Source organism: Diorhabda carinulata, chromosome 10, assembly GCF_026250575.1.
Source record: "Diorhabda carinulata isolate Delta chromosome 10, icDioCari1.1, whole genome shotgun sequence".
In the NCBI taxonomy this organism is placed as follows: Eukaryota; Metazoa; Arthropoda; class Insecta; order Coleoptera; family Chrysomelidae; genus Diorhabda; species Diorhabda carinulata.
In genome coordinates, this window is record NC_079469.1 from 15,669,265 (window position 1) to 15,696,333 (window position 27,069).

Below are 27,069 nucleotides of genomic sequence, written 5' to 3' on the forward strand. Positions count from 1 at the left end.
CTCCTTCATTTCAAAGAACAAACAGTGCTTTCAAGTATCCCTAAATTTGAGAGCTATAAAAAAGAAGAAGCAAACCAACCAAGACTTCAATTTGAGTTTTATATGTTTCTTTGCAGTTTCAATATCTTTTGTAGCTTCGCATTTCAATTGCTTTATAGTTTTTCGTATATTCTACAATGATATCGATGATTTCGTCTTCCACGAAAAGATTCCAGCACTCGATGGGACTTTCCGCTTATTTTTCTTGACCTCTTGTACCAAGATGTTGGCTCATTATGTTCTAGAATCGAGTTCTTATTACCTGTTTCGGAACATGTTTTTTTTTTTTCATTTTTTTTCGTCTTTTAGTGAGATTTACATTCCAGGACATCATCTTCTACAACTGACGCCTCGTCAAAGTCACGTTCCTCCCATAGGAGCAACAGTATTTGCTGTTTTTTCTTTTCCGTTGTCTATTTATGTCTATGGATGACAAAATTTCAAAGTCTGATCGCCATAAATGACTTGAAAGCACTCCAGATCATATTTGACACGAAACGACTTGCACTACCGCTCACAAACCACTAATTTATTGGATTGCGTCGTTAACCAAGAGGCGTAAATTGCCGAACGACTCCGAAACGCGGAGTCTGCCAATCAATGGATATCTATGTTTTGAAAATACTTTTTTTTTAAATATAAATCTGCAGACTTTAGAATTTTTGTGAAACAGTATCATCACAATAAATTGAAATACTCCAATTTTAATATTAATATAGATGTCTGTGATTTGTTTTTAATTATTAGGATTAGTGAAAAAATAACTTTTGACTGTACAGGTTTTTAATTCGTATCAGCTTCTTATGAATCAGCTTATTTTTTTTTTTATAAATATATAATACGAACCGCTTACATTGTTTTTTTATAATATTAGCAATATGAGCAATTTTTTGTTAAAAATCTGACAGTCAAATTAACCCTTTAAAAAGTGCGAGATTATTCAAAAAAATATATATTTTTCGCTTCATAAGCACTGCCAAATTTGATATGAATCATCAAAACGAGCCACCGGGTATATTTTTTATTAAACACTCACTCTAACGCGCGTTTCGATACCCAGAGACTGAAGGTGAGCTAAAATTCCTGTTTTATACTAAATTTTCTAACCAATAGACCTTCTCCCGCGAAAATTCATTCCAGCGGGACAATCTTCTTGGCGGGAATCTTCGCATTCATTTCTCGACTACTGAACTGTAGAGGGGGCTGTAAGGAATTGGCCCTTTGTCCCTATTTAAGCTAAGCCCACTCTGTAGTCTAGTAGTCAAGGAGTGAATGTCAAGATTCCCGCCAAGGAGTTTTTCCCGCTGGAATTAATTTTCGCTCTAAAGTGAGGTTAAGACGTATTAAGTTGATAAAGAGTCCTCCTACTCTTCTTCTTTGAGAAATTTGATGATTAATTAATAAAAACAACATGCGAAAAAATATCAATTTTCCTATGACATATTTTTTTAATTGAATTGGTGGCTTGTTTTGAAAGATCGCCCTTGAAATTTTGCACTTTTTTCTATATATTTAAAAGTGAATTTCGATTTTTTTATTGCCACATTATAATTAATAAATCAGTAGATTTAATCTAGGATATAAGAAAATGAGTATTACCTTTAGTTTATGTATTTATTAGTGAATATATAATAAAGAAACTTCTTCATTATATTTTTGTTTTATTTCCTTTTTTCGGCCTTACTCCACATGTCAGCTGGGAGTTTTGAGGAACTCTACATATAATAGATTATTTTGGGGAGTCGTTTTGGCTTTACATCTCCTATACCTAGAAGATATTTCGTCCAAGACTCCACATCTTATAGTTCTGCTGCCAAAATACATGATTCCTTCCATGGGGGGCTATTTTTGGGGGGTTTTCGTGTCTCGCTTCCCTAATCTACCACTCCTTCAAGGTACTTAAGCTTTTTAGCGAATTGGGCAGAACGTTCGCAAAGTAGATGCTTTATTGTTTCCATGTCTCGCTTGCAGAGTCTTTGGTCGTCGTCCTCTACCAAGTACATCGTCTTAAAGTGGTATTTGATCTGCGAGGAGACCGACAACCAGTTTCATGTCGTTTCTAATCATCACTAGTTCTTCAGACTTCTTAGCTTATTGTCTTAGGTCTGGAGTGCTTCTTCTTCGTTAAGACTTCCTCTGGTTCGTTCAGTTGGTTATTGATGTAGCATCTCTTGAGGCAACAGTAGGGCTTTGGTCCAAGGAATGGAGTCGGTGCACCAAAGCTATCCACCTTCATCTATCCTATCCATTACTTCCTTGGTGTTTGTTTTTATTCGACCCTTTTCCAAACCTCACCTCGTCGATCGTCGGTGCTGCAAGTTTTCTGCGGTTTTCCTGTAAATTGGTGAACCCAGCTGCAGCTGTACCACTCTTACTTGTAGCAACGATCAATCTATACACTCTCCAAGAATATGTTCGTTCACCGAGTCATTATAGAGGCTAAGCCCCTTCCTAAAAACCAACACCTCATCCCTGCAGCTTTCCATTACCCTTGGAATTTTATATTCTACATAAAAATACCAAAAATTGAACCGAAGAGGTGGAGAATTTGCTAATTTCAACAAGAAGAAATCAAATGCATGGTAGTTGTTTTTAAGTTTTTTGGTTATTGCATCTAGGAAGGTAGATAAAGTCTCAACAACTCAATTTTTTATAAAAGTAGTCTTATATATCTTAGATAATTTCTGGTGAACAAATCGCCGATGGTGTCGGAGATGTTTCAGCTCTTCTCTCTAACAGCGACTTCCATTGGTTCCACAACGATACGAAAGCTCCATTGAGCGGCCATAGAGAAACCGCCATCGTGAATATCAGAGCTACCCATCTCGATTCAGCTCCATTGAAATATTTAAACCAATCAGTGAAGTAACCGAAGCATAAACTGATTATTCCTATACCGTATCCCATCAATCCAGAAATGTTGTGAAGGAATTTGAAAGTCACCGGTCGAAGAGAGACTATTCGTTTGGTTGATTTCGGATAATGAACAGCCAGACCGAGGATAATGGATATGATGAGAATTATCATCGATACCAAACCTGAAATTTACGATAATCATAAATAAGACATTAGTAGAGATAATCTGATAAGAAACAAAAAATAGACTACACGTATAGAATCTATGAATCGTTCAAAAGTATAGATAAACGACATTACAGGTTAACTCCAACACTGAGTGTTTACCAGCAGTCTACACAAGCTTGAAACCGAGCGATTTGGTGAATTCAGATTGAAAAAGAGGTTGAGGACATCGCGTTGGCAGATCTTGTCATCAAAATAAGCACAATTTAAGAATTTTCCAGGAAATTGTCATAGCTACAAAGTAAAAAAGCTATTCCCCAGCACTTCTAATTTTCAAATTACAAATAAAACTTCTAAATAACAAATTCATCTTTCTATTTAATTTTACTGAATTTATATTCGCTTGTATTAAGTCTGTACAATTTTTAACGATTTGTTCTTTTGATGATTTGATGATACTATGGTGAAAAGACGTAGAGATATAATTAAAGTAGGATTAGAAACAACATGGTTCGAATCAGCCAAAAATATATAACAATGGGCTCAAATGAAACATGAATATACAGGGCGTCTCACATAAGAAGGAACAAACAGCAGAGGTGTACGGGAGAGCCTCAAATTTGACGATCGGAAGCAATTTATCTCTATACCAAGTTGCATTCCTGAGGAGTTCTGAGCCAAAAATTTGGACAAAATACCAAACTAAACTAGAACGGCTCATTGAATATCTATTTAAGTGACTTGGAAATAAATTTTTGGTCACTATTCTAGTGAATTAATGATTTGTTAGTAAATGATTATGAATGAATGATTGAAGACACCGACTCCAAAAAAAGAGAAACAATAAAAAGCTTTAAGCGTAATCAACCAGCATAAAAACATTACATGAAATTAGTAGAGGTATACAGGGTGTCCCACGACGAGTTAAAACTATTTGTATATATGGCAAAATACTAGAACACCCTCTATATTAATACAATTTTGAATTCTACGTAAAATTTTAGTATATTTTTGTATCAAAATTTTTTTCGAAAAATGAATACTTGTTGAGATATTAATTTTTTTGTAAAAAATTTTACCGTTGCAAACCCTTATAAATTATTTTTTTACGAAGATACCCTTAAAGACATTGAAATGGTTTCTATTCGGTTGCTTTAAGCAAGGTCAGACGTATTTGAATCTACATTGGAAAATTTTGTATTTTATACAGGGTATATATAAAAAGTGTATATTAATTTTTTTGTGAAAAATTTGTCACCTTTATCTCTAGAAGTTTACAGAAAACATTTAATATTTGGATATCGGTAAGGTTTAGGCATAGGATAGTTCACCTTATTTTTTACCCCCGAATATATTAAAATAGAAAGAACCGGGTGGTTCTATGTAAAAAAATGAATAAATTTGATATTTGTGAAGCTAAACTTTGAACACTTTTTATACACACCCTGTATAAAATGAAAAGTTTTTCAACATAGATACAAATACGTCTGACCCTGCTAAAATCAACTGAATAGAAATTATTTTCATATCTTTAAGGGTGTCCACGTAAAATAATAATTTATAAGGGTCTGCAACGGTAAAATTTTTTACAAAAAAATTAATATCTCAAAAAGTAGGCATTTTTCGAAAAAAGTTTTTAGACAAAAGTATACTGAAATGTTACGTAGATTTCAAAAATGTAATAATATACAGGGTGTTCTATTCAAAATAACAAAGTTACAGTCGAAAACCGAAACGTACAAAAAAATTAATAACTCAAAAAGTATCCATTTTTCTAAAAATGTTTTTAGACAAAATTATAATAAAATTTTACGTAGATTTCAAAAATGTATTAAAATACAGGGTGTTCTATTCAAAATAACAAAGTTACAGTCGAAAACCGAAACGTACAAAAAAATTAATAACTCAAAAAGTATCCATTTTTCTAAAAATGTTTTTAGACAAAATTATAATAAAATTTTATGTAGATTTCAAAAATGTAATAATATACAGGGTGTTCTATTCAAAATAACAAAGTTACAGTCGAAAACCGAAACGTACAAAAAAATTAATAACTCAAAAAGTATCCATTTTTCTAAAAATGTTTTTAGACAAAATTATAATAAAATTTTACGTAGATTTCAAAAATGTAATAATATACAGGGTGTTCTATTCAAAATAACAAAGTTACAGTCGAAAACCGAAACGTACAAAAAAATTAATAACTCAAAAAGTATCCATTTTTCTAAAAATGTTTTTAGACAAAATTATAATAAAATTTTACGTAGATTTCAAAAATGTATTAATATACAGGGTGTTCTATTCAAAATAACAAAGTTACAGTCGAAAACCGAAACGTACAAAAAAATTAATAACTCAAAAAGTATCCATTTTTCTAAAAATGTTTTTAGACAAAATTATAATAAAATTTTACGTAGATTTCAAAAATGTATTAATATACAGGGTGTTCTATTCAAAATAACAAAGTTACAGTCGAAAACCGAAACGTACAAAAAAATTAATAACTCAAAAAGTATCCATTTTTCTAAAAATGTTTTTAGACAAAATTATAATAAAATTTTATGTAGATTTCAAAAATGTAATAATATACAGGGTGTTCTATTCAAAATAACAAAGTTACAGTCGAAAACCGAAACGTACAAAAAAATTAATAACTCAAAAAGTATCCATTTTTCTAAAAATGTTTTTGGACAAAATTATAATAAAATTTTACGTAGATTTCAAAAATGTATTAATATACAGGGTGTTCTATTCAAAATAACAAAGTTACAGTCGAAAACCGAAACGTACAAAAAAATTAATAACTCAAAAAGTATCCATTTTTCTAAAAATGTTTTTAGACAAAATTATAATAAAATTTTACGTAGATTTCAAAAATGTATTAATATACAGGGTGTTCTATTCAAAATAACAAAGTTACAGTCGCCTTCCGGTTCTACATCTTTGAAAATACGTAGAAATTTTCATGATTCTACTATAAGTACTTTACCATATATATACAGATAGTTTTAACTCGTCGTGAGACATCCTGTATATTTGGTGATTTTAAAATGTTAAATAGTGACTCATACTATTTAAGAAATGAAGATTCAATGGAATTATTTACCTACCAGTAATTCCATGTGCCGTGTAAAGGTGATACCCTGGTTCAATATAGACAAACACCAATACGTTACCAACAATTGTGATAAGGGTAGCAACGGTAATTAGAATACCATGGACCGTATATTTCGCTCTCCTACTCAAATTCTTGCTCCAGATATCGTCACCGACGAATAACATTATCGCCTCGGCCATTAAAGGTATATACTAAAATGAATCAGTTTTTATATATAAAAATGTTTACCGGTCAAAAGATTTTGCCCAGCCCCATTTTCGTTTTCGATAGCCAATAGTCACTGGGGACCAGATCTGAACTATACGATGGATGAGGTGTGTAATTCGTTATATTCAACCATCGTTGTCATATACAAAGATATACAAAGAAGATTTTATCACCAAAACCAAAGTACATTATAACTCGACGATTTAAATCAACACTTACCCTCGGACTATTAATAAAGTTGCACCTACTCACCCCAAAAGTACATAATATCACATGATAAGAGAACCAACCGCCTAAGTATTGAAATGGAATCCAGCAGGAATATACGAACAAAGAGGCCGATACAAACCTAACCGTATAATTAATGATGAACCTAAAAAAAAGTAAAAATATGCTCATTTGGTCAATATAATGTTCAATCTCATTTCCCGTACACTTGGTACAAGCCTCGTGTGACGATTGTTGAACCAGAAAGTCGTTAAAAAATAATAAAGACAATTGTATGCCAATATAAATAAAAAAACGTGTAATTCGAGTCGATTAACAAACAGATACCGTTAGAAATAATACAACAAACGTTGTAACTATAACAATCACATTCTGAATCATGACATAATTTGTGTGTATATGAGTTAAATCACAATTAGTACAAGTCACTTGATATATAATATTATTTCTTTGGTTTTTTGGGGTTTTAGATTTTAATTTAGATAATGTATTATGTCCTTTATGACTTAAACTAAGATGGGGCCACTTGCCATACCTCGATGGAAATTGTGAATGAATTATTACCTAATAAAGTCAGGGATAACATCAACTGGCCTCCCAGAAGCCCCGACCTTAGCCCTTAGCTGGACTATTTTGTATGGGGATACCTTCGATTGAAGGAAAACATCAGGTCAGAAATGGCAGCAATATCAAGATCTTTGTGTCGACGAGTTATTGCGTGTCTTTTCCAAATAATTTTCCAATTCGTATGGTATCAAAAAACAATAAGTTTGCTTACAAATATTATTCGTTTGTTTAATTGAACTTACAAATACCCGATAACCTTTCTGGACACCTTGTAGTTGGTGATTGGACTAAATATATTTATCAAAATAACTTTCGACATTACTATAAGAATATTTATGAAAAGTACCTACCTGTTTGCAGTACTTTTTATATTAATACCTTCCATTTTCACTAGCACTTGATACATAAAATTAGAAATCACTATTCTTTTGTTGTCTAATCAAAAATTACTCAACGAGTGCGTGAAATTCTCATGAAAACACCCAACAGAAAGAAATTGGTTTTACCCGTTGGGAATTTCCAAAATAAATCGTCACAAATCGTAGATAAAACATACAGAGGAACTTTATATACTTCTACTAATTATACTGGATGGCCCATTAGCACAAATACACATTTCTAAAATATTTTGAGGTATACAGGGTGTTCAGTCTAAGCGTAACAACACGCAAGAAAGTTTTTTAAATAGGATACCCTGTATATTTGTTTACCTTCGAATTTAGCGAAAAATTATGCGCTTCCGCATCCAGCCACGTCTTTTCTTTTCCCATAAATTGTGATGTTGCCAAGTTGGGGCTAAGTACGGACGTCAGTTGCTATTTTATGATATTTATTCCTTTGTTGTTTGCATACAACTTTTTATTATACTTAATTTTGGTGTGCAAAGGTTGCGCTTAATTGGTTCGATGTCTGTTAGCCTCCTAGAGATAAATGTCTTCGATTTTCTTTGTTGACAAACATTAAAACACTCTCTAAGTAACATAATTTATATATAAATAAATTTTTAGAAGTAAATAAACTTTATTTGAATTTATTTGCTGATTAGGTAATTAAAAAAGGACGTTAAAGGACTAATCAAACAATAAGAGCCGTATAAAGCCAACAGGACTATCAATGTGATCCATCCCCTTTGAAAACCGGATAACAAATAATTTTTAATTCCCAAACTTAGGGTCGTTATTCCAATTATAAAGGTACTGATGCCGATGAAAATGTGAAGTAATTTGATGATTCTTGGATTGAAAGAAGTCGGGAAAAAATAAGATATCGAACCTCCCATTGCTGAAACGAAGGAAAGTATCCATGTTGTTAAACCTAGAAACAAACAAACAGTGAGGATATTTCATCAAGTAGTACCAGATGGGTAACTGGAACCACCCATCGTCCTTATCGCATCAGGGGAAAAAATTATAACAATGAAAATATATAATTTATCCAATTAAGTAGCACTCAATATATAAATATCGAATTTTACAACAAATTCTGTGTATTTTGCATCTAAGATCCAAAAAATTGTGCGACTATGGACCTAAAATGACTCATACTAAAAAGCGAACCTGTCAAACTTCCTGTCAAAATAGAAAGAGTTGTCAAAAAACCGGATATCCACAAAATATTTCCAATTAATTAGTAAAACCCACTTAAATGTGCATGTATGGAACTAAAATGACTCATACTAAAAAGCGAACCTGTCAAACTTCCTGTCAAAATAGAAAGAGTTGTCAAAAAACCGGAAATCCACAAAATATTTCCAATTAATTAGTAAAACCCACTTAAATGTGCATCTATGGAACTAAAATGACTCATACTAAAAAGTGAACCTGTCAAACTTCCTGTCAAAATAGAAAGAGTTGTCAAAAAACCGGAAATCCACAAAATGTTTCCAATTAATTAGTAAAACCCACTTAAATGTGCATGTATGGAACTAAAATGACTCATACTAAAAAGCGAACCTGTCAAACTTCCTGTCAAAATAGAAAGAGTTGTCAAAAAACCGGAAATCCACAAAATGTTTCCAATTAATTAGTAAAACCCACTTAAATGTGCATGTATGGAACTAAAATGACTCATACTAAAAAGCGAACCTGTCAAACTTCCTGTCAAAATAGAAAGAGTTGTCAAAAAACCGGATATCCACAAAATATTTCCAATTAATTAGTAAAACCCACTTAAATGTGCATCTATGGAACTAAAATGACTCATACTAAAAAGTGAACCTGTCAAACTTCCTGTCAAAATAGAAAGAGTTGTCAAAAAACCGGAAATCCACAAAATGTTTCCAATTAATTAGTAAAACCCACTTAAATGTGCATCTATGGAACTAAAATGACTCATACTAAAAAGCGAACCTGTCAAACTTCCTGTCAAAATAGAAAGAGTTGTCAAAAAACCGGATATCCACAAAATATTTCCAATTAATTAGTAAAACCCACTTAAATGTGCATCTATGGAACTAAAATGACTCATACTAAAAAGTGAACCTGTCAAACTTCCTGTCAAAATAGAAAGAGTTGTCAAAAAACCGGAAATCCACAAAATGTTTCCAATTAATTAGTAAAACCCACTTAAATGTGCATGTATGGAACTAAAATGACTCATACTAAAAAGCGAACCTGTCAAACTTCCTGTCAAAATAGAAAGAGTTGTCAAAAAACCGGAAATCCACAAAATGTTTCCAATTAATTAGTAAAACCCACTTAAATGTGCATGTATGGAACTAAAATGACTCATACTAAAAAGCGAACCTGTCAAACTTCCTGTCAAAATAGAAAGAGTTGTCAAAAAACCGGATATCCACAAAATATTTCCAATTAATTAGTAAAACCCACTTAAATGTGCATCTATGGAACTAAAATGACTCATACTAAAAAGTGAACCTGTCAAACTTCCTGTCAAAATAGAAAGAGTTGTCAAAAAACCGGAAATCCACAAAATGTTTCCAATTAATTAGTAAAACCCACTTAAATGTGCATGTATGGAACTAAAATGACTCATACTAAAAAGTGAACCTGTCAAACTTCCTGTCAAAATAGAAAGAGTTGTCAAAAAACCGGAAATCCACAAAATGTTTCCAATTAATTAGTAAAACCCACTTAAATGTGCATGTATGGAACTAAAATGACTCATACTAAAAAGCGAACCTGTCAAACTTCCTGTCAAAATAGAAAGAGTTGTCAAAAAACCGGAAATCCACAAAATGTTTCCAATTAATTAGTAAAACCCACTTAAATGTGCATGTATGGAACTAAAATGACTCATACTAAAAAGCGAACCTGTCAAACTTCCTGTCAAAATAGAAAGAGTTGTCAAAAAACCGGAAATCCACAAAATGTTTCCAATTAATTAGTAAAACCCACTTAAATGTGCATGTATGGAACTAAAATGACTCATACTAAAAAGTGAACCTGTCAAACTTCCTGTCAAAATAGAAAGAGTTGTCAAAAAACCGGAAATCCACAAAATGATTCCAATTAATTAGTAAAACCCACTTAAATGTGCATCTATGGAACTAAAATGACTCATACTAAAAAGCGAACCTGTCAAACTTCCTGTCAAAATAGAAAGAGTTGTCAAAAAACCGGATATCCACAAAATATTTCCAATTAATTAGTAAAACCCACTTAAATGTGCATCTATGGAACTAAAATGACTCATACTAAAAAGTGAACCTGTCAAACTTCCTGTCAAAATAGAAAGAGTTGTCAAAAAACCGGAAATCCACAAAATGTTTCCAATTAATTAGTAAAACCCACTTAAATGTGCATGTATGGAACTAAAATGACTCATACTAAAAAGCGAACCTGTCAAACTTCCTGTCAAAATAGAAAGAGTTGTCAAAAAACCGGAAATCCACAAAATGTTTCCAATTAATTAGTAAAACCCACTTAAATGTGCATGTATGGAACTAAAATGACTCATACTAAAAAGCGAACCTGTCAAACTTCCTGTCAAAATAGAAAGAGTTGTCAAAAAACCGGATATCCACAAAATATTTCCAATTAATTAGTAAAACCCACTTAAATGTGCATCTATGGAACTAAAATGACTCATACTAAAAAGTGAACCTGTCAAACTTCCTGTCAAAATAGAAAGAGTTGTCAAAAAACCGGAAATCCACAAAATGTTTCCAATTAATTAGTAAAACCCACTTAAATGTGCATGTATGGAACTAAAATGACTCATACTAAAAAGTGAACCTGTCAAACTTCCTGTCAAAATAGAAAGAGTTGTCAAAAAACCGGAAATCCACAAAATGTTTCCAATTAATTAGTAAAACCCACTTAAATGTGCATGTATGGAACTAAAATGACTCATACTAAAAAGCGAACCTGTCAAACTTCCTGTCAAAATAGAAAGAGTTGTCAAAAAACCGGAAATCCACAAAATGTTTCCAATTAATTAGTAAAACCCACTTAAATGTGCATGTATGGAACTAAAATGACTCATACTAAAAAGCGAACCTGTCAAACTTCCTGTCAAAATAGAAAGAGTTGTCAAAAAACCGGAAATCCACAAAATGTTTCCAATTAATTAGTAAAACCCACTTAAATGTGCATGTATGGAACTAAAATGACTCATACTAAAAAGTGAACCTGTCAAACTTCCTGTCAAAATAGAAAGAGTTGTCAAAAAACCGGAAATCCACAAAATGATTCCAATTAATTAGTAAAACCCACCTAGTTGTGCATGTATGGAACTAAAATGACTTCTGGAAGCATCTTCTGTTACGCTTATCCTTAACGAAATTCCAATTGTTAAACTTACGAATCCCAATCCCATCATAACCAAATGAGCAGTTCTCTTTTCTTCTCTGGAATGCCCAAAAGTTACTATACTCTCTCTCCTAAATATTTGTATACCTTCAGCCATACATAATGCAAGCTACAATTGAAAAAGTATGTAAAAATAAAAAGAAATATTGAAAAAAGTAATAAAAAAGAAGAGAAATCTGACGGTGCAAGGTCAGGAATAAATGCTGGATACGGTAGGAGTCAATTCCACCAAGCACGATGATTTAGTTGGGGTGAAACTCACCGCTAAGCCACATCAGCGTAGGGTAGATTTTACTTTTTGAAGTATTTGACTTCGCCCTCACTTAAACTGGTTAAATTGAGGTTTTTACCCCTACTTACCCTGCAAGTCGTATTCTACTTCAATCTACTCCGATTTAAATAATTAAACTACTAATTTAGTATTAGATTTATTAGAGTCGTTAATCATTAGTCACATTTTAATAACTTTATGACACATTAATAAATTGAAATACTCACCCCTAAGACGGACATTACGATATGCCACGTGTGTTTTGAACTGATACTGTATGATTTGAATAATTCCCATATTATAAGCAACACAAACACCGCTATAACTTGTTGAAATAAAATTTCGGAAACGTGAAAAAATCTTTCTTTATTTGTCAATGCCGCCATTTTACTAGATGAAATGCGTTCTAGTATATCACTTCGTAGAGTTCTAGTAATATTTGGAATAATTTTCGTTATCTAGATCAAATATAAATAAGAATACAGAGACGGTTCATTAGATACACCATTAAAATTTCCATCCAAACCGACTATATTCTATAGTCTATTTTTATTTACGAGAGAGTATTAAAACCAATTTATTAATTCCAAACTTAGTAGGATCGTTTTGAATATTTATTACAGAATAATCTAAATATTTTCATGAATGTACATAATTAATTTTTTTTTTATTAGACTTTTATAACAATTAGTTGTACATATGGACAAATCGAAGGCTTTTAACATGCCAAACTTCTAAATAAATTAGCATCGTCCTCAGTAACTTAATCTCAAAGATTCCCCAGGGATCCATCTTGTTACCTACTCTCTTTTTCTTGTAAATCATCAACAATTTCTTGTATCCTTAACAAAGCTTAGAAATTCCATCCATACCATTAGAAAAAAACTTCAAACTACCAATTTCTGGCTTCTCAAATAGACCCAAACCCAAAAGGACGAACTTATTTCGCACCAAAAACCTTTTCCAAAATATATTGATCCCCCAATATGCCAAACAGGTCCAGGCGACTAGCCCACCAGTTAGTCCAAGACCAGCAGTGATTGCTCAGACCTTTTATATATGTTTATGTTCCTAAAAGTCTTGATTTTAGGTCTCTTCTGTTAAAAAATTAGTTTTTTTTTCATTATTTTTGAAAGTGAGATAGAGAAAAAATGTTTTAATAAAGACTAAGAAAATAAAAGTTGGCTTGGATCATCTCTGCAATTGTATTAATTAATCTAATATTTCGTTTGTTGATAATCATATCTAATTTATCACAATTTATTGTTTAAAAGATAAGTTATATTATGAGTAATACATCATTGTTCCATAAATAAATGTCTATTGCCAAATAAAACATTTTGATATCGAAACTATCGCTTGCTATAATCCCAAGTTGAAGATTTCAAAATTGTACTAATCACACATCATTGTGTTTTTAAACTTACCTGGAGTTAGAGGGGATTTATGGAAAAAATAGATTTAAAAATATATATATTTGAAAAAATTACATAACAATCTTAATAAATGTCTATAAAATATTTTAATTCCAACTCTAAAATTTGATTACATCCGCATTAAGACTAATAATCCATCATTTTAATGAAAATAAATGATTCTGTATAATAAAATAACTATTTAAGGTACTGTCAGACACTAACAGATATCAAGAAGCACTCACAGAACTCAACAGAATCTACAGACTGTAACAGAGATTCACAGACATAAAAACACACCAAAAAGTACTCACAGACACCAAAAAACATAGACACAAACGCCAAGAAGCCCTCACCGTCACTTTCAGACATGGTATCACATCAAGAAGCACTCACATGCACCTACATAATCCTCAGACTGCAAAAGAGACACAGATACCAACAGACATAAACACAAAAGTCAAGAAGCACTCACAGGCACCAATAGATATAAAAACACACCAAGAATCACTCGCAGACATCAACAGACACCTACGAAATCTACATACTACAAAAGAGACTCACAGACATAAACACACACCAAAAAGTACTCACAGACATAGACGGTCACGAATTGAACCTAGAAAGTATATTTTACACCGCAATGTCAAGAATCAGTTCCATAATTTTCCACTCCTAAACAACATAACTCAGACAATTATTCCTTAAAATCAGTGAAATGAAGATCATTCAATGTATAATTAATTAGGGTCTAAGTTTCATAGGAAATAAAAACTACAACTACACCATCTGGTCCTTCGAGCCGTGCAAATGTCGCTGGTTCATATCCGGCTCGAAGGACCAGATAGTGTAAGTGGTATAAATATCACCAAAGGTTCCGGAAAATCGAACTTATGGGGTAAACAAAAAAAAATAGTTTGATACATAACTAGACCATAATAAAGGGTTTCCTATCCGAAACGAATGGATGAAGCTATATTTCCAATCAAGGGTACAACTCTATCAAAAGTCCTAGGGTTTTATAGTTGTATATTATCACAAAATTAATTAAAAAAAAAATTAAAAACTGAATAAATTCGTAAATAATTCGAATCAAATTTTCTCCACCACCATCGGACTAGTACAATAAGGACATTTAATCGAAGGAGTATTTAGTAGAGCGCTTTTACTTTTTTGAAAAATTTCCGAACACTTCATACACTGATAATCCAAATTGCAATCATCAGTCTTCGATTTCGAATTCAAAACAGAATCAATCTTCCCTTTGATATTATCGTAAAACGTTTCGATATCTTCAGAACTAAATTCGTAAATTCTCTGTTTTCTATCACGTCTTAGAGTATCGAACTCAATTTTAATTCTGTTCTCCTCGACGCACTTCTCGCACGATATTATGGTGTTTATATGCCATCGGGCTTTTTCTTTGATAGTCGTGATATCTCGTTCGGATATGCAGCAATCAGTCAATGCTACAAACATCGATGTATTCTTCGAACCGATATTAGTCGCTAGGAACATGCAGCTTTCCCCGACTGATACGACATCTTCGCCGTCTGAAACATCCGAAACTTCTTCGTTCGGTTCGGGGCTGTGAAACGAATTTTCCATCTCGGCTGTGCGATAATTTTCGTTGGTGGAAGAATCTTCGTTAAAAGTTGAGATGTCATCACTTTCTTGTGTCGTGTTTATTGGAATAACTTGTTCGATTGGGGTAGAAGACAATATGGTTGCTTTGTCGAGACCTAATACGTCTTGTACTATTAAACCCGAATGTTGATAGAGCCACGCTTCGCCGTATTCTTCCCTCAGTTTTTCTACCTGGAAAATGTTCGTAAATATACTGGGTGGAACAACGAATCATAAAATTAAACCATCCGCAAGTTTTTAGCACGATAAACAAACAATAAAAAAATAAAATCAATAAACTATTACTATACCGATAAAATATAATAGATCAAACAACTAAAGGAAAATAATTAGAGACTGTTTTTTTTTGACAGGCAATAAAATTTCAAAATTGTTGGCAGTAAACGTGTTAAATACATATCATGATTATTACTTATATATGTAACCTAGTGCATGATAAATAAAGATGACAACAATGAAAAAATTAGCATCCAATAATTCAACTCACCTGTCTTTTTATTTCCAAATGTTGAGATGAGGTATTAGGCGTAAATTCGGGTTCGTTTTCCTTAACAACGTCACTTTCTTCAATATTTACATAACGAACTTTTCTTGATTTCTCCTGAACTGAAGCAGCTGAAGATTCCAATGAATTTAATGAACAAGACGTTTGGAGCTTCGGCGCGATAGGATACAAAGATCCAGTGAGAATTTTTTCGTTTTTAGTCAAAATATGTCCGTCCAATAAAAATTTAACCGTAGCGGCGTTTTTATTCAAATAATTACATGATAATTGCCTGTGGTAGGGGTGGAAAGCTAATGGGTTTCCTTGCAAATTCAACGACTGCAGTGAGACTAGATGAGAAACGGAAAGCAACGTTTTGTGATCCAATAAGCAATTGTATCCTAAATCCAATTGTTGTAAATTGAAAAGTGATGTTAATCCTTGGATATTTTCGATAAAATTGTTATTTAAAACCAATACTTGTAATCTATTTTGTATCTGTCCTTTGAAAATTGGTACAGTGTCTAATTTGTTATAAGATAAATTTAAATGTTTCAAATTCGGTAATACACTCGTAAAATCCAGTTTAGAAAGTTGATTATGGCTCAAATCTACAGTGTGCAATGAAAGAGTACGTTCAAAACTATTATCTATACTTGTTATATCGTTGTGCGTGAAATTGGCGACTTTTAATTCATTCCAATAGAAACACTGACTATTATCACCACCGCACTTCTGTAGCACTTCACTTATGGACTTTAAGCTCTTGCAACAAGTCAGTTCTTGAATCTGCGATCTAAGTTTTTGAAGTCCAGTTACTATATTGATATCCAATTTTATTATCTCCAATATTTTGATTTGTTTGAATCGCGATAAGTCGACTGTTTCATAATCTTTAGTTTCGTCGGGAATAAGTTTTAAACTACTAGTTTTACTAATCAAATCTAGTAAAAATTGAGTGTCTCTTATAAGATTACTCTTTGTATTATTTGTTTGAACAATTTGAAAAGATGTTACATCTTCTTCGTTGATAGTATCTATGGCTTTATTCAATTTGTTTAAATAATTTGCGGATAAACATAATTTCCCCTTACCACTTATTACATCACGACCGGGAAGTCGTAAAATGTTTGCTAAATGCGATATATCACCTTCCATTATTCACATTTTTATACAATTAACGTGAGTTTTATATAAATTACATTTATTTATTTTTGTTTCATACAAACGTCAAAAGTCAGCATGTGATTTTGACAGTTTGCATAGACATGATAATTAATAAAGCTACCACCTTTCATATCATATCACTGATTTGTAGGTTTTTATTGGGGATTGTATCAAATGAAACATAATTACATTATTATTTCTAATCACAGAACATCATTAGAAATTTTGTTATTATCATTGAATTTAATGTGATTTTTAGTTCAATGGACATTTATGTCTATGGTATAAGTTGGATTGAGGTTATGTTATTATATTTATAAAATTCATTAATAACTTATTATATTTAAAATTCTTCGTAAGTTCACTTACTACATTATATTAATATACTTTACTTTTGTATCGAATTTTATAGAAAATGATGCGTTATGAAGAAGAGAACGAAAAATTGGCAGATACGTCTCCCTGTGCTGGAGTAAGAGCCGATTTGAAAATGTGTTTATTAGAAAGTGAATGTTGTAAAGTGGTAATATTTATATAAAATAGACCAATCTGGATATATTTTTTCAAAATGCTACTAATTTTCAGCATAAGAGAACTCCGAGAGAATGTTTAAAAGCAAATGACGGTACTGTTCCCAGTGAATGCCAAGTTCTTCGTAATACTTTTTTTGAATGTAAACGATCTTTGGTAAGTAATGTAAATGTTTTATTTAAGTTGTGAGAAAGTTATTACTTTATTATTTTTTTTTAATAAACATAAAACTAGAAAATGTTTGACTCCTACCATTCCAAAAGTTTTTTAATCATATTTTATTTCAGTTGGATGCCAGACAACGGTTCCGAGGTAGGAAAGGTTATTAATAAATTGTACTAATTATTTAAATATGTAAATTTGTTTTAAACTTATAGTGTTAGTGTAATTCTTTAAATAAAAATGTATTATCATGTAGTTTACTGTTTTATTTCTAAAAATTAAAACTCAATAAATCCCTAGACTAGATAGGTTAAATTATTCTTCTTTTTCCTGTAAGTTGACTTTGGCCACTATGTTTATGCAGTTATCGAACATTCTAGACTGTTTAAATTGAATTGGGTCTGAATTTACAGATAGTTCACAACAATGTCATTTGCTCTGACTCAATTGAGAGTTATTCTTCTTATACTATAAATTTTCTCAATTTTTCTTGATTAATTAAATTACAAATTATGATTTTTAGTCTACCATTATCACGGTAAACTTAAGTTAACGCTTTGAAACTGACATTTTGATAATTTTTTTTTGAGATACGTAAATGATGTACAGGGCGTACTCTTTGGACATAGACGGACATATGGATTTTTCGGTGTTGTCAGATTGTCAAGTTTTCTCTAAATTCTCGAAAATGGATAAATTATTATTTCAATGTTGCTAGCCCGGTACTTCTTAGTCTAATTTAGGTCAATTAAATTTTTGATGAAGCGACTTTCCCTGAATAATCTTGAGTTTTTTGTATAGAGCTTCAATGGAATGAGTGGTTTGTCCAGTGTTGTCAACTTACTGTTTTTTTTACTAAAAAACAAACGTAAAAAATGGGACTCGATCTTGAGATTTACAGAATAAATGATTTTTTCGGCGATGTCAAATAGACGATTTTCCCCTGGATTTGGGGAAATGAATAAGTGATGGAATAACCCACGTGTATCGTCTACAGAATAAGTGATATGTTGACAGTTGCCAAGTCCTTAGATTTAGAGAAAAATATTCGAGAAATGAAAAAATTGTGCGGGATATTTTCCAAAAAGAAAACCGTCTTTTCTAAACATGTATTTATTTTTCAAAAAAAAAACACTTACAGGAATTTATACCTACAATTCAATAAAACAAAAAAAATAATATATTAATACATTTTTATCAAAATTTGAAAATGTATTATCCACATGTTTTTAATTTTAACTACACGTTATTTTTTAATCATTCTGTATAATTTCTTAAGCATAGGTAAAGAAAATGTTGTAATTTTATCACAAATATTTTCGTCGGCAAATAAAATGACAAAAATTAAAAAGACACTTCGAAAAAGTTTTCGATAATACGAATGATGTTAACTTCTATAAGCTTTTATTTAGTTTTCTACTAATGGCGTACTAAATCGTCTGTACAAACTATGTAGTCGGAAAAATGATCGGAAAAACCGATTAGTTACATTTACACACCGTATAAAAAAAATTAATGGCAGTTTACAATGTAAAAAAATTTGAAAAAAAAAGAAAATTTCGAAACATGGGATGCAAAATATAGAGAAGATAATTGAGAGTAGATGTTGAAAATTTTCGAAAAAAGAATAAGAAATCTTTGTATATAGACGCGAAACAAAAAATTTCTATAATTAGGATCCAAAATGAGGAGAGGAGACGAACCAGATCAAGGTAAATAACTTTAAAGGGAGATGGACAAGTTATTTAGTGAAACAGAACCATGGATATGAAGACTCGAAGAGGACCACAATGTAAGATAGATAGATGAAAACTGGGAATAAATAACCAGATGTTTAAGAAAAACACAGATTAGCTTACAAACGATAGAGGATGAAGGAAAATGAAAAAAAAGAAATAAGAAAACATTATTGTAGTTGTATAGAAAGAAATTTCTATACTTGAAAATCAAAATAAAGAAAAGATGAATCATTTCGAAGAATGAAATAAAGGAGGTGATTAATATTCAACGGAGATAGAGAAGCCGTATAATTCTAACAGTTGGATAGTTTAATGGAAATTAAAAGTAGAAATAGATCACAACGGAAATGGATAGACGGTATATGAGAAACACTGGATAAAAACTTGAAATAAGAAATAAAAGGTGGACGGAAATTGAAGAAATCATGGAAGAGACTCAAAACTAGAAGTGTTCACATGTATAGAAAGAAATTTCGATACATGGAAACCAAAATGAAGAGAAAAAGAAACTAACCAAATTGAAGGATGAAATAAAGGAGATATAGTTAGACACAATTCAAACAGATGGACGGTGTAATGGAAACAAAAAAATAGAAATAGACTACAACGGAAATATATAGACGGTATATGAAAAATAATGGAAATAATAAACAAGAAGTATACAGAAATGGAAAAAATTATTGAAGAGGCTCAGAACTAGGAGAGAGTACAGAGATATATTTCTATAGACAAGATTCAAAATGAAGCATTAAGGAGACGAAATGGATTGAAGGATGTAATCTAGAAGGTAAATAAATTAATTTAGTGGTATAACAACACGTTAATAGAATTATTTTCCTCTTCAATATATCCTTGTTGACCTACTGTTGCAATATTCTCTTCTATATAAAATCCTTTCAACTATTTTCTAATTTTTCTTTTTATTTAACGATATTTTTGGTTGTTGAGTCTTCCGAAGCTTTGATTTTCCATATTTGCCTTGGATATAAAATTTTTTTCCATATTTTCTTCATGGGATATTTTCAAAAAAGGGATTTTTTCGACTTTTTCGAAAATAAACTCCAGAAAATGAAAATCGATGAAAATATATATCAAACAAAAATTTGAGCGATTGAAATTCCTATGAAATTATTTTTAATAATATTTTGAAAGTTTTATATCCCGCATTGAATATAAAAAAATATGACAAATGGAAAAATGTCACATTTACATATATCAAGTTTAATTAATATTATTTTTGGTTTCTATTGCAAATAGATGAAAAAATATCCAAAATATTTTGTTATTAATTTTACTACTCACTTTTTGAAAATATCTTCAAAAATGAAAATAGTTATGGAAAAAACTCAAAGAAAAATAAAAAAATATTAAAACTAAAATTTTTTGACCTATTTGCAGTAAAAATCCGAAATAAAAATGAAAATTTCATAAAATTAATTAAAAACTGAAAAAATTGTTTGAATTATTCAAAATATTTTTATATACTGTGATTTTCTATCGCTCACTTTTTGCAAATACTGTAAAATTACCCCCCAAACAAGGACTTTGAATTAATTTCATAAAATTGAAAAAAAAACTGAAAAAAAATCAAAAATTTTTAATTTTTCAAACATTTTTATGTTTCTAAAACTGTGATTTTCTACTGCCCACTTTTTGCAAATACTGTAAAATTAATTACTCCCAAAAAGACTTTCATAAAATTGATTAAAAGCTGAAACAAATTGAAAATTTTGAATTTTTCATAAATTCCATAAAATTCATTAAAAACCGAAAAAAAAAACATTACTTTACATTTTTTTAAAATAATTTTCAATATTTCAAGCTAAATGATCTGAAATATATACAATAAAATATTCTTACTTTCTAATTTCAAAACAATTTTATAGGAAATTTCAATACCTAAAATTTTTTTTCGATAAATTTTTAGTAATTTCAAAAACGTCATTTCGGTATAGTGAATTCCAACGTCTCCGACTAAATAATTTTCCAAAATATCCAACTACTCTTCAATAAATTAAAAATATCAATAATATAAGCTATTTATTGTTACATTTTAAGCTTAAGTATGAGATAAAGTTAAAAAATTTTGATACAGACTCACAGCACTCACTTAGTCGTCCGTTAAACATCCACATTTTTTTCCAAACGTTTCTTGTGTCGTTTTAATTTTCCTTTTATTTGTTTTTTTTTTCTTTTTTTGTTTGGTTTCAATTGTTGTTTGTTTTTTTCAAAATGGGCACTTACGAACTCATTTAATGGTTTCAAAATTGAAAACCGCCCATCGGTACTGACTGATCAGAACTGAATTGATATTGTTGATGGTCGGTGTCTATCGATGGGGCTACATTCGAATCCTCTTCTTCTGTACTGAAGAAATGTTCGATGATGTCGAACGCTTTTTGGTAAATTTCCATATTTTCGTGTGACTGGAGAAATTCTAACTTATCTAGACCTAAATAGGAAAAAATATAAATTAATAATTTAAAAAAGGGCGAATGGGGGGGGCATCTTTAGCTACTACTAATTCGATAAAATTGTTAAAATCTGTCTAAAGCGGGGGAGTTTGGAGGTAATAGAATATCAAAACAATAAAAGTGTTACAATTCTCACCGTAACATTCTTCGATGAGCACCGCATACGGATTTGTACCGTTCTGCAACTTAGCGTCCTGTTCACCTAACCTCAAAATATTATCTAAACCGCTAAGGGCGACTTGAACAATCTTGGCGTCCATGACGGTTAACAAATCGCACAAAGGTCCTATGCAATTTTGGTTAACTAAATAACGTATCTGATCCGGAGTACCGCCACTGGTAGCGTTGGTGATGGCCCAAGCGGCTTCCTTTCTCGTCTTAAATTCAGCATTACTCAAAATTTCGATCAGCACAGGAAATATGTTAGCATCAATAACGGCCTGATAAAACAAATTCAAAAATAATAAAAACGCCCGGTATATATGCAGTGCTACTCACTTGAATCTGTTGTCTGTTACCGGCTGTTATGTTACTGATGGTCCAACACGCTTCTTTCCTTATGGATTCCTTGGGGGAGGAAAGTAAATGGTGGAGGCATGGTAACGCAGAACAATTGAGGATAACTTGGGTCTGAACGTCGTCGCCGGTCACTATATTACCTACGGCTCGAAGGGCGGCCGATACTACGTTAGATGGTTGAGCCATCAGCAATTCCACTAAACGCCTACATACCCCAACGTCAACTACCGCCTATAACACAATTTATATTATTTCAACACCATTAAAAATATATAAAAAGAGGCTGTAAAATATCAAAAAGTACAAAGTATCTAGAAATATTGGAAAATTGTATGAAACCCAAAAATACAAAGTGATTGGAAGAATAAAAAGGCATCGGAAATATGAAAAAGTGTCTAGAACCGAAGAATACAAAGTAATTAGGATGAAAAGACGAGAAAAGTGTCTTGGAAATATCGAAAAATAGTCTAGAGCTCAAAAATAAAGGGAAAAACATTCAGAAAATAATATACAGCCCGTAAATTTAAAGTGATTGTGGAAATTAAAAGAAGAAACTGTCTTTACAATATTGAATATTATTTAATACCCAATTATAAAAGTCCCTTGAAGATTATATGAAAGAAAAACGATTTTTTTAAATATCTAAAATTATTTGCAACTCAAAATACAAAAAAATTGTCTAGGATTTTTAGAGAATTATATAAATTGTATAGAATCCAAAAATATAAAGTAACTGGGGCGAAAAGAAGAGAAAATTATCCAGGAAATATTGAAAAAAGTGTGGAACTTCCAAAATTTTTTTTCTTGAATCATCTTTGTCACATTTTTGGGTTCTAACATTTTTTTTTATATTCAGTAGCCACTTTTTTCGCTTTGCTTTTTTGGGTTTTAATTAATTTTGGATGTTTTTGGGACATTTTTTTCTTCTTACCTTCGTGGTAAGGATATTTTTTCAGATTCTATACAAAATTTGGGTTTTATATGGTGCTCGTAGGATAAAGACACATTTAAATGAGCTAAATTTTATCAAATAAAGGTACCATGTTAATATCAATTAAGATACAGGAGGAATTAAAACTTTTAGGCAATAACAAAAAAGCATAAGAACAAAATTGGTGTAAAAAAATAGTCTCAAATTTGAAGCGTAAGAAACCATACAAAGAAGAGATACAGTTAAATCGTAGCTGGAATTGGAAAAATAATAACTTTTCAAACATCAACTCAATCGATACGCATATAATAATGGCATACCTGAATTTTTTCATTAGGCCCATCAGATAAATAACTTAGAGACCAACATGCATCTGCCAGCACGTCGGGATCCGTGTGAAACAATAGTCTAGACAAAATTGGTAAACATGGTGATACTTTGGTAAAATCCGGTGGAGGATTTTTCCCTCTGCAAAGGTTCGAAAGGGCCCAAACCGCATTTCTTGTCATCGTCAAACGGGAAGATTTTCCAAGTAATCTAGATAAAAACACAAAAAATTCATCTACCAACAAATTAATAACAATGGTGAAAATTTAAAGATGTGATATAAAATTTTCCAAAAATCTAATTACCAATTTTATGAACTTACTGTAACAGTGGTACCAGGATACCAGAATCGAGTACATGATCACGACACTCTGGTGAATCGCCCGCGATATTTCCCAGCGCCCAAACTGCTTGTTCCTGTCAAGAAAACAATCGAAAAAACGTTATACGAATTACAGTCAATTCCTTAGATCGCTATACGAACAAAACGGACCCCAAACTCACCTGAACATCTTCGTATGGACTTCCTAATAGCGATATAAATATTGGTACGGCACCAGATTCGATTACCATTCGTGTTTGTTGGGAAGTTCCGGATGCTATGTTTGTTAAAGCCCATGCAGCTTCAAACTGCAATTATTTCGAAAGTAATTTTTTTAATACAGCTTATAATCATAATTTAATACCTGTAGAGTACAATTTGCGGAATTCTGCAAAAATTCTACGAACCGCGGTACAATACCGGTTTGTATAACCTCGTCTATTGGTGGATTCGGTTCTCTGCTCAATAACTTTCTAAATTTTTGTGTCGCTGTTAACTGCAATTCCGGATCTACACTGTATAAATCTTGGATCATATCTTGAGTTATCCATGCAGCAGTCGGAGATGTGCTGCTGTCAGCATCCACCTAATAGTGAAATGGTATAAGAAATTGCGCTCTTCTAGATCTAATTTGGTGAAAAAAATGATTTTTGAAAGTCTAATTTGGTTCAAAATTGACTTTTCTTCGATGAATCTCATCAGAAATTTGTATGCATAATTTGAAAATTGATTTTTTATGTATGATTTGGTACAAAATTGCCTTCTGTAATTTTCATTTGTTAGAAATTGACTTTTCTGCTACTAATCTTTTCAAAAATTTGAAAATGGCTTTTCTAAAGGTAATTTGTCCAGTTTATTCACTTAAAAATGGATTTTCTATGTATAATTTGTTATAAAATCGTCTTTTATACTTTTAATTCGGTGATAATTTATTTTTTGAGTATAAATAGGAGAAATATTGATTTTTCTGAGATATCTTTTCTTAAAAATTTGTTTAAATTAATAAGAAATGGTTTATCTAAGTGTAATTCGGTAAGCAATTCGCTTTCCTGAAATAATTTGGTCTAAAAGTGATTTTTCTTCAACTAATATTTTCAAAAAGTTGAAAATAACCTTTCTAACGACACTATATACAGTTTAATAATTTAAAAATGGATTTTCAATGCATAATTTGGTATAAAATTTGGTCAAAAGTGGGATTTTCTGAGATTTGTTTTCTCAAAAGTTTGTATTCTAAGTTTAACCAATCAGAAATGGTCTAATTTAGTAGACAATAGGCTTTTCTGAGAATAATTTGGTTTAAAAGTGATTTTTCTGAGAGTTGTTTTCTCTAATATTTATTTTCTTGGTTTAGTTGGTCAGGAATGGCTATCCTAAATTTAATTTGGTAGACCATTGACATTTACAAATATAATTTGGTACAAAATTATCTTCTCTAAATTTAATTTGGTGATAATTGGCTCTTCTAAATATATTTTGATCAAAAATTGGGCTTACTGAGATTAGTTTCCTTAAAGATTTATTTTCTGTGTTTCATAGATCAGAAACAGTATTCTTAAGTCTAATTCTAATCAGCTTTTCTGTGATTTGTTTTTTTGATTTAATTGAACAAAAATGGCTTTCCTAAATAAATTTTATGGTTTCCCTGTGTTCAATTTAATTACAATTTGGCAACTACAAGTTTATTTCGGTAAAAAATCTCTTGAAAAATATAATTTGATCAAAAACTGACTATGCTGAGATTCGTTTTCTCAAAAAAGTTGGTCAGAAATGGCTTTTTATAAGAATAATTTGATCAAAATAATAAAAACCAATGTTGGGCCAAATTACACCAGCATAATTTGTTACAAAATTTGATTCTTTCAGTTTAATTGGGTTAAGAATGTCCCTTTTCCTATAGTTTTAAGACAAAAATTGTTTTTTCTAAGCATAACTTAGTCTAACATTTGATTTTTTGTTTAATTAGGTTCAAATTTCCTATAATTTTCACAAAAATTGGAATTTTCTACATACAACATATTTAGGTTCAAAATTTGATTTTTTCTTAGTTAAATGGGCTAAAAGTGGGTCTTTTCCTATAAAAAATTTGATTTTCTAGGCATAATTTGGTCCAAAATTTGGTTTTTTCGTTCAATAGGATAAAAATGGCACACACGCTCATTACTGATTATTTGGCATTTAACAGTAAATAAACGTATGTACCTGAAGGAGATCATCTTCAGGTAATAATTGATTAACATTAACATTCCGCCTTTTGTTCAATTGCTGATCTCTCTTTGCTTTTCGCAATTGAACTCCTTCTTCTTCCCTACGTCTTCTTAATTCCACACTATCTAAAGCAGCGTTCTTATATCGATGCCTATGTGCTGAACCAGACATCTAAAATATTATAGGTTATTAGAAATTTATATGTAACATATTTAATCAACTTTATGAATTTATCTAAATAATCTCATAATTAAAACAAATAAAATCAATATAAACACTTCGTATTAAATATGATGCAAAATATGAGAAATAGGATTTTGTCATTCTAGAACGTCAAAAATGTGGAGGTATTAAAGATGAGGTAATTCCTTTAAAAAAAATGTTACGTTAAAAATTTAGGTATGTAGAATATTAAAAAATACTTACGTTCACTTTTATTATCTAACTTAATAGCAGGGAAAAATTTATACGTTCATCTACCTTATTTGAAATGAAGTTTTATCTTCTCGTGAATACGAGAATTTTTAATAGTTGACAATGATTATATTAAATGTCAAATGTTATATAGGAATTTTTTGTTTGTAACTAGTGCTATAACCATGGCTAAGTATGACGCTATTGACATTACGTCAACTAACTATTTAATGGCTATCGCACCATTACAACCATTGATAATCTCACATTTCAACTTCCAAAATAAGTATGGAGATACATATTCAGCGAAAACCGATTGTTTTAATTATCAAAGGATGATTTTAGTGTTAATAATTTTTATAAAAAGGCATAGTAACAAAACTCTTGGTTAGTGAATTGTTAAAATAAAGCTCATTGAGTGTAAACGTCACAGACATCATTTTATTAGTTATTGGATGCGCAAAATGTGTCATTTTATATTAATACTACAAACCATTATTAAATGC

General features: G+C 31.0%; 5 protein-coding genes across 6 annotated transcripts; 1 reads left to right on the forward strand and 4 right to left on the reverse strand.

Annotated features, from left to right (window-relative positions):
* Positions 1-2,625: 2,625 nt before the first annotated feature.
* On the reverse strand, positions 2,626-7,742 carry LOC130898813 (transmembrane reductase CYB561D2-like). Of its 2 annotated transcripts, none has more exons than XM_057808352.1 (4): positions 7,531-7,742; positions 6,638-6,758; positions 6,171-6,369; positions 2,626-3,077 (listed from the first exon to the last, which is right to left on the reverse strand). In XM_057808352.1, exons 1-4 carry the CDS (start codon positions 7,584-7,586, stop codon positions 2,713-2,715), a joined length of 741 nt encoding a protein of 246 aa, XP_057664335.1. In that variant the 5' UTR covers positions 7,587-7,742; the 3' UTR covers positions 2,626-2,712. The 2 variants fall into 2 exon arrangements, with proteins under 2 accessions (XP_057664335.1, XP_057664334.1); XM_057808351.1 differs by having other exon boundaries at positions 6,605-6,758.
* A 438-nt stretch (positions 7,743-8,180) lies between these two features.
* LOC130898814 (probable transmembrane reductase CYB561D1) lies at positions 8,181-12,641 on the reverse strand. Its single transcript, XM_057808353.1, has 3 exons — positions 12,451-12,641; positions 11,857-12,061; positions 8,181-8,494 (listed from the first exon to the last, which is right to left on the reverse strand). Exons 1-3 carry the CDS (start codon positions 12,607-12,609, stop codon positions 8,211-8,213), a joined length of 648 nt encoding a protein of 215 aa, XP_057664336.1. The 5' UTR covers positions 12,610-12,641; the 3' UTR covers positions 8,181-8,210.
* A 1,038-nt stretch (positions 12,642-13,679) lies between these two features.
* LOC130898815 (serine/threonine-protein kinase 11-interacting protein) lies at positions 13,680-17,029 on the reverse strand. The gene is made up of 2 exons (XM_057808354.1): positions 15,773-17,029; positions 13,680-15,456 (listed from the first exon to the last, which is right to left on the reverse strand). Exons 1-2 carry the CDS (start codon positions 16,925-16,927, stop codon positions 14,731-14,733), a joined length of 1,881 nt encoding a protein of 626 aa, XP_057664337.1. The 5' UTR covers positions 16,928-17,029; the 3' UTR covers positions 13,680-14,730.
* Positions 17,030-17,177: 148 nt separating this feature from the next.
* On the forward strand, positions 17,178-17,884 carry LOC130898816 (cytochrome c oxidase assembly factor 5). Its single transcript, XM_057808356.1, has 4 exons — positions 17,178-17,291; positions 17,349-17,459; positions 17,522-17,623; positions 17,755-17,884. The coding sequence occupies exons 2-4, from the start codon at positions 17,352-17,354 to the stop codon at positions 17,794-17,796; spliced, it is 252 nt and encodes an 83-aa protein (XP_057664339.1). The 5' UTR covers positions 17,178-17,291; positions 17,349-17,351; the 3' UTR covers positions 17,797-17,884.
* Positions 17,885-21,391: 3,507 nt separating this feature from the next.
* Positions 21,392-26,779, reverse strand: LOC130898817 (importin subunit alpha-7). Its single transcript, XM_057808357.1, has 9 exons — positions 26,576-26,779; positions 26,144-26,320; positions 24,306-24,527; positions 24,124-24,249; positions 23,942-24,036; positions 23,613-23,829; positions 22,341-22,592; positions 21,979-22,282; positions 21,392-21,820 (listed from the first exon to the last, which is right to left on the reverse strand). The coding sequence occupies exons 2-9, from the start codon at positions 26,318-26,320 to the stop codon at positions 21,630-21,632; spliced, it is 1,584 nt and encodes a 527-aa protein (XP_057664340.1). The 5' UTR covers positions 26,576-26,779; the 3' UTR covers positions 21,392-21,629.
* Between the last annotated feature and the right edge of the window lie 290 nt (positions 26,780-27,069).

Bases quoted from the DNA above. Each gene is read 5' to 3' on its own strand.
- LOC130898813 (XM_057808351.1), bottom strand. From the start codon at position 7,586: ATGTATCAAGTGCTAGTGAAAATGGAAGGTATTAATATAAAAAGTACT. The intron at 6,370-6,604 runs GTAAGTGTTGAT...GATTCATTTTAG, and splicing joins ACTTTATTAATAGTCCGAGG to TATATACCTTTAATGGCCGA. The intron at 3,078-6,170 runs GTAGGTAAATAA...CGTAAATTTCAG, and splicing joins CACGGCACATGGAATTACTG to GTTTGGTATCGATGATAATT.
- LOC130898814 (XM_057808353.1), bottom strand. From the start codon at position 12,609: ATGGCGGCATTGACAAATAAAGAAAGATTTTTTCACGTTTCCGAAATT. The intron at 12,062-12,450 runs GTGAGTATTTCA...TTTCAATTGTAG, and splicing joins TCGTAATGTCCGTCTTAGGG to CTTGCATTATGTATGGCTGA. The intron at 8,495-11,856 runs GTGGGTTTTACT...GTTTGTTTCTAG, and splicing joins TTCCATACATGCACAACTAG to GTTTAACAACATGGATACTT.
- LOC130898815 (XM_057808354.1), bottom strand. From the start codon at position 16,927: ATGGAAGGTGATATATCGCATTTAGCAAACATTTTACGACTTCCCGGT. The intron at 15,457-15,772 runs GTGAGTTGAATT...AACATTTTCCAG, and splicing joins ATTTGGAAATAAAAAGACAG to GTAGAAAAACTGAGGGAAGA.
- LOC130898816 (XM_057808356.1), top strand. From the start codon at position 17,352: ATGATGCGTTATGAAGAAGAGAACGAAAAATTGGCAGATACGTCTCCC. The intron at 17,460-17,521 runs GTAATATTTATA...ACTAATTTTCAG, and splicing joins AAAGTGAATGTTGTAAAGTG to CATAAGAGAACTCCGAGAGA. The intron at 17,624-17,754 runs GTAAGTAATGTA...ATTTTATTTCAG, and splicing joins TTGAATGTAAACGATCTTTG to TTGGATGCCAGACAACGGTT.
- LOC130898817 (XM_057808357.1), bottom strand. From the start codon at position 26,320: ATGTCTGGTTCAGCACATAGGCATCGATATAAGAACGCTGCTTTAGAT. The intron at 24,528-26,143 runs GTACATACGTTT...TTTCACTATTAG, and splicing joins CTGAAGATGATCTCCTTCAG to GTGGATGCTGACAGCAGCAC. The intron at 24,250-24,305 runs GTATTAAATTAT...AAATAATTGCAG, and splicing joins CCGCAAATTGTACTCTACAG to TTTGAAGCTGCATGGGCTTT.